Genomic DNA, 5201 nt, shown 5'->3' with positions numbered 1-5201 from the left:
CCAGCTTTTGCCATTTGCTTACTCGCAACAGAGCAAGTTCATTTTCATATCCAATATTTAATTTTCCTCTCTCTTGAATATGACTTTCTATTAATAATTTATTGCATGCCTTGGACTTCTTATATTTGAATAATTGTATTTGTTATATATATATTTTGGTGTATAGAAGAAAGTTTGTTGAGATGTTGTGTTGTGTTAACTTCAGAGAGGCATAAAATAGCAGAGTCTCGAGGCATGGCGATGGCGTCGTTGAAGGTGGATTTGCCACGACAGTGTTCATCCCTTTCGAAGAACATCAACATGGACAACCTCGTCAAGGACAGCGTCGACGAGGTCTGGAAGGAGATCGTTGCCGGCGCTGAAACACAACAGTTGACACTCGAGGATTTCTTGACCAAGGCTGGGTCTGTCAGAGACAATGACGTCACACATAGCATGCTGTCTCCTCACATGGTTGCCAATGCCAAAACGTCATCAAAAGTGCGCGGAAGGGGAAAGAGGAAGAAGACTGTGGAGGAACTCGTCGATAAGGCCACTCTTCAGAGGCAGAGAAGGATGATTAAGAACAGAGAGTCAGCTGCTAGATCCAGGGAACGCAAGCAGGTTTTCTCTTTTTTTAATTCGGTTCATATTCTTTTTTTTCTTCGAATTCTTAGAATGAGTCTGGTTTGGTTCAATTCAATTTTTTTTAAGTCGAAATAAATCGAATTGATAAGGTGCATGGACAGCATGGTTCTCTAAACAGAACCGGTCTAGAAAAATAGTTTTATTCGTGAACTAATTTTTAAAGGCTTTAATGTTTTTCTTAAACGTAGACAAGTTATCTATGTTCATTCTCAAAACGATGTCGTTTTTGGTTAAAAAATTATAATAAAAAAGACTATTATAACCCTGAAATAAATTATAATTACAAAAATACTTTGATTTCTGTTTCAAAACGACATCGTTTCAGGCTAGATAAGTTATCTACTTTGAATAGAAAAAGCTAACCCATTTTTAAAATGTTATTTATTATGCACTTCGATTTGGTTAATATGATTTTTTTTTCTTTTGCATATGCTATCAAAGGCTTACACAGTTGAGCTAGAGTCTTTGGTTACACATCTGGAGGAAGAAAATGCACGATTGTTACGGGAACAGGTATGCTCGCAGCTCATATTCTTTGGACTTGATTAAATTACTGGAATCCTTTTCTAAAGCTCTTTCAGAAATATTGTAATGTGATGAAGGTGTTTTGAAATTAAAATAAGCTGATCCAACCACACAAATGTCTGAATTTATTTATATTCTTCAAATTCGATCAAGCCCCACCATATATGAAGCACTTTGCTGGCATTTCTTACAAGTCAAGTTTAAGAAAAAGTTTAAACCTTCCATTGGTGGAATGGTGGGTTCTAAAATCTTATTTTTGAGTTACGTCATGTGTTATTGTTATGGACAGGACAGTAATTGGTGGGTTAATAAAACTTTACCATTGTTCTCGATACTCATACTGAATCACTCCTCACTAGCCTTCACACCTCCCATTTTAATTCTTGTCTCTCACGGTGACTTCCATTAAGCTATAATTCACACTATTTGTTTCTATTTATCTATGTGATATTCGTCTACTTCACTCTTCAAGGAAAGACATTACCTTTCCTACCCCTAACAAGAGTTTAGTTATTTTTTTCCAAGCTGAGATTTTGTTGCTTTTTTTTTTTTTTTTTTTCTCTTTTGCTTAAAGTCTGATTCGTTAGTTTTTGAAGTATTGGGTCTTGCATGCAGGATGATAAGAAAAAGCAGAGGCTTAACCAGGTATGTAGCATATCTGCTCTTTTTCTGGTTCAAACCAGGCTGATAAGTGAGTTCTCATGATTCTTGTATATTTAACCTGATTTAGTAGAAGCTGTCATGGAATGGTTTACCGCAAGTAAAAAAGTCAAATTCCGTTTGTTTGTTTGTTTTTATAACTAAAAAAATAGTAACCTGAACTAAGCTCTGAGTTTAAATTTGGAAGGTATAGGAAATTCCAGCAAAATCAAGTTTTCAAGTATTATATTAAAAAACAAATGGCCAGAGTTGTAAATATTAGAATTTGAAAAGTAAGTCGGCTGAGGTTTGTGGGTGTAAGTAACACCTTTATTTATTTATTTTGTCTATTCTCTCTGTATGATTTATTTTTTTCTCTCATTTAAAATGACACAACTTTATATCTTTTAAAATGAACATATTTTTTCCTTATTTTAATGATTATTTCTTCCGTATCCATTTTTTTCCCTTTTAGCAAGGGAGTACCTACTCCCTAGCGTTGAAAAAGTGATCGTGGCTGTTGGGTATGGCTCATACTTCGCATGTTGATGATGGCCCTAATTGTCGGGGTCAGGAGAAAGGCAACTGGGATCCCGCTCCCAAGTGAGCGGGGGGGTCCGGGGGAGCCGTCCCAGCGGAGGTCCGGGGGGCAGCGCCCCCAGACTCGTAGATGCTAGGTACTGTTGTGAGCCTCTGTTTTTATTGTAATTTTCTTAGCAGTTTGGGCTTGGGCCCATGAATAGCTGTTGTTAGAGTTTTATAATCCTATTTATATTTGCCTTGTAAACCGAGTGACTTGTAACGAGTGGCGGGGAGGTGAATATAATACAGACAAGCTGGACGTAGCCTAAATTGGGTGAACCAGGATAAATCGCTCTGTCTATCCTCTCTCTTTTTCTTTTCCGTTTTTTGATTTGTGTGTTGTCGATTTCCAACAGTGGCTAGGGGTTGCGACCGTGACCCCCTATTGGGAAAATAATTTTCACTCATCCTATTTACCTAATTTTTGGATGGTTAAACACCAGATGGATCAATCAACCCTTCCATTCAACCTCAGCTGCCGTATTAGTTATTTTCAATTGCTTTGATCACTATTTTATTGCTCCTCTCTTTTGGAATGATTTGCCTTGGAAGTCATGAAGTCGTTAAGATGAACTAAACCACTGTTATTAATGACCAAAACTCCTCCTTCATGACAGATCAGAATCTTATTTCTCTGCACTCTAAACTGTTCTGCCTATCATTTTTACTTAATCATGCAAAATCCCATATGTTTGGTATAATTGCCTTGCACATGTTTGGTACTCGAATGTTAGTAAAATCCCTATCCCCTTCATTCTTTCCTGCAGCTTTTGGAGTGCCTCATTCCAGTTGTGGAGAAGTGTAAACCAAGACGAATGCTTCGGAGAGTGAATTCTGTCCAATGGTGATGTAGTCTGTTGTTTGTTATAACAGATTAAGCAATCAAATGATGCCAGATAGTGTTAATTGTTAAAGGGTAGATATGAAAAAGATGGAGAACGTTTCGAAGCTTTATATATATATATATGGAGCAGGATATTCTTACACTGGTGTAAGAGTTAGAAGTCTTACCCTCAATCTTGACCATTGATCCACTTGTATCCAATAGCTCACATTACTAAAAAATTTGAGCCCTTAGATATAAATGGGATCAGTGGACAAGATTAAGAGTGTAACTTACACTGGTGTAAAATGATCCTAACCCTATATATATATATATATATATATATATATATATATATATATATATATATATATATATGTGGTTTAAATTGTCTTTTTTTATAGAAGATACTTATTTTATGCTAGTGAGGCATAAAAAATTGTGCCATTCTTTTTTTTTTTTTTTTTTAAATGGTGGAATCCACATAATTTGTTTCTATGCATGATACAAGCTATCTTCTATTAAAGGAGATTAGTAAATCCCTCTATATATATATATATATATATATATATATATATATATATATATATATATTTGAGATAGCAGTGTTATATGTATATTTGAGATAGCAGTGTCAATGTACGTATTTGGCTGATTGGAATTTTATTTTCATTTTATTTTGACAAAATGCTAGCATTAATTATTTTAACGTTTATAATCACTACCTTGTCACAAAATGTGAGTAGCCATGAACTGATATTAGAGAATGAGAAAGATTATATTTATAACTTTTTATAATTTAATTTTAACTGTTGATTTTTGTCAATTTAACCATTATAATTTATTAAAATTTAATAATTATAACCTCCATCTTAAATAATTAAATTTTGAGCAAGGGCTAAAGTAGTTCCTAAGACTACTGTTATTATACCTAACAAATGATATTTTAATTCCCGGGTTCTTGTAAAAGAAAAGGTATAATTTATCCACTTTTTAAGTGAAGTAGGATTTTTCCCCCTTAATGGATAACCCTTTAATGAACCGCTTCACCTCGTTTGTTTCATCAAACCGTATATATATATAATCTTTAATTTAGAAAAAAAAAAACAGAAACCGTTTCAACCAATCGATAGACCTCGAGAGCGGATTTTGCTAAAACTCTAAGGGGCGTTTAGTAGAGGAGAAATTTTTTTTATCCAAGAATCATGATTCCCGAAAATATAATAGAAAAATGAGTTTTTCGGGAATGTTATCAAGAAACTGTTTGATAAGTCAAAATATTACCGGATATATTGGATAAAAATTACTGAGTCTTTGTTTGGTTGTTTAGGAAATATTAATGGAAAAATAAGGTTATTTTACAAAAATAACCCCTTTGTATTTTTACTTTTGCACGATTTACGGTCTGAATTTCGTAGATCCACCTTCGTTGAAACTTTAACGAGTAAATACCATTTTTGGTCCTCAGCAAATTTTACGATGCTCGCTTTAGTCCCTAGCAAATAAAAAGGCCCATTGTGGTCCCTAAGAAATTCAAAATGGACCCATTTGGTTGAAATCGTGGTCCCTCACAAATTCAAAAAAGATCCATATTAGTCCCTAAAAGGACTAAAATAGGTTCATTTTGAATTTCTTAGGGACCACGATAAGCCTTTTTATTTGCTAGGGACTAAAGCGGGCATCATAAAATTTGCTGAGGACCAAAAAAGATATTTACTCAACTTTAATTTATGGTTTTCTTTGTTCTCATCCCGGTGCACTGAGCTTAAGAATTTCTAAAGCAATGAAATTGTTTATGAAGATAAGGGTCAATATGGATCTAAAAGGGCAACTAAACAAAACAAACAAAACGAAAATAATGGAGATTAGCTTCAAGTATCGGACGGTAAACACAAAATACAAAACTCACAGGATATCGAATGTGTGCTTGCAATTTTTACAATACTCAGCAACGACGACCTTTTTAAAGCACGTTGCAAAAAAAAAAAGGGTGAAAAAGTCCAAA

The 5201-nt window shown here is 34.3% G+C and overlaps 1 protein-coding gene across 1 annotated transcript; it reads left to right on the top strand.

Moving 5' to 3' along the window:
• Window positions 1-240: 240 nt before the first annotated feature.
• On the top strand, window positions 241-3221 carry LOC133286518 (bZIP transcription factor 12-like). The gene is made up of 4 exons (XM_061483939.1): window positions 241-603; window positions 1069-1140; window positions 1768-1797; window positions 3141-3221. The coding sequence occupies exons 1-4, from the start codon at window positions 241-243 to the stop codon at window positions 3219-3221; spliced, it is 546 nt and encodes a 181-aa protein (XP_061339923.1).
• The last annotated feature ends 1980 nt before the right edge of the window (window positions 3222-5201 follow it).

The sequence above is a fragment of the Gastrolobium bilobum genome, unplaced genomic scaffold (genome assembly GCF_033153095.1).
Source record: "Gastrolobium bilobum isolate Gb01-03AN ecotype WA unplaced genomic scaffold, APGP_CSIRO_Gbil_v1 utg341, whole genome shotgun sequence".
Classification (NCBI taxonomy): Eukaryota; Viridiplantae; Streptophyta; class Magnoliopsida; order Fabales; family Fabaceae; genus Gastrolobium; species Gastrolobium bilobum.
Note: the sequence above shows the minus strand (reverse complement) of the source record. Positions and strands in the feature narration are given on the sequence as shown.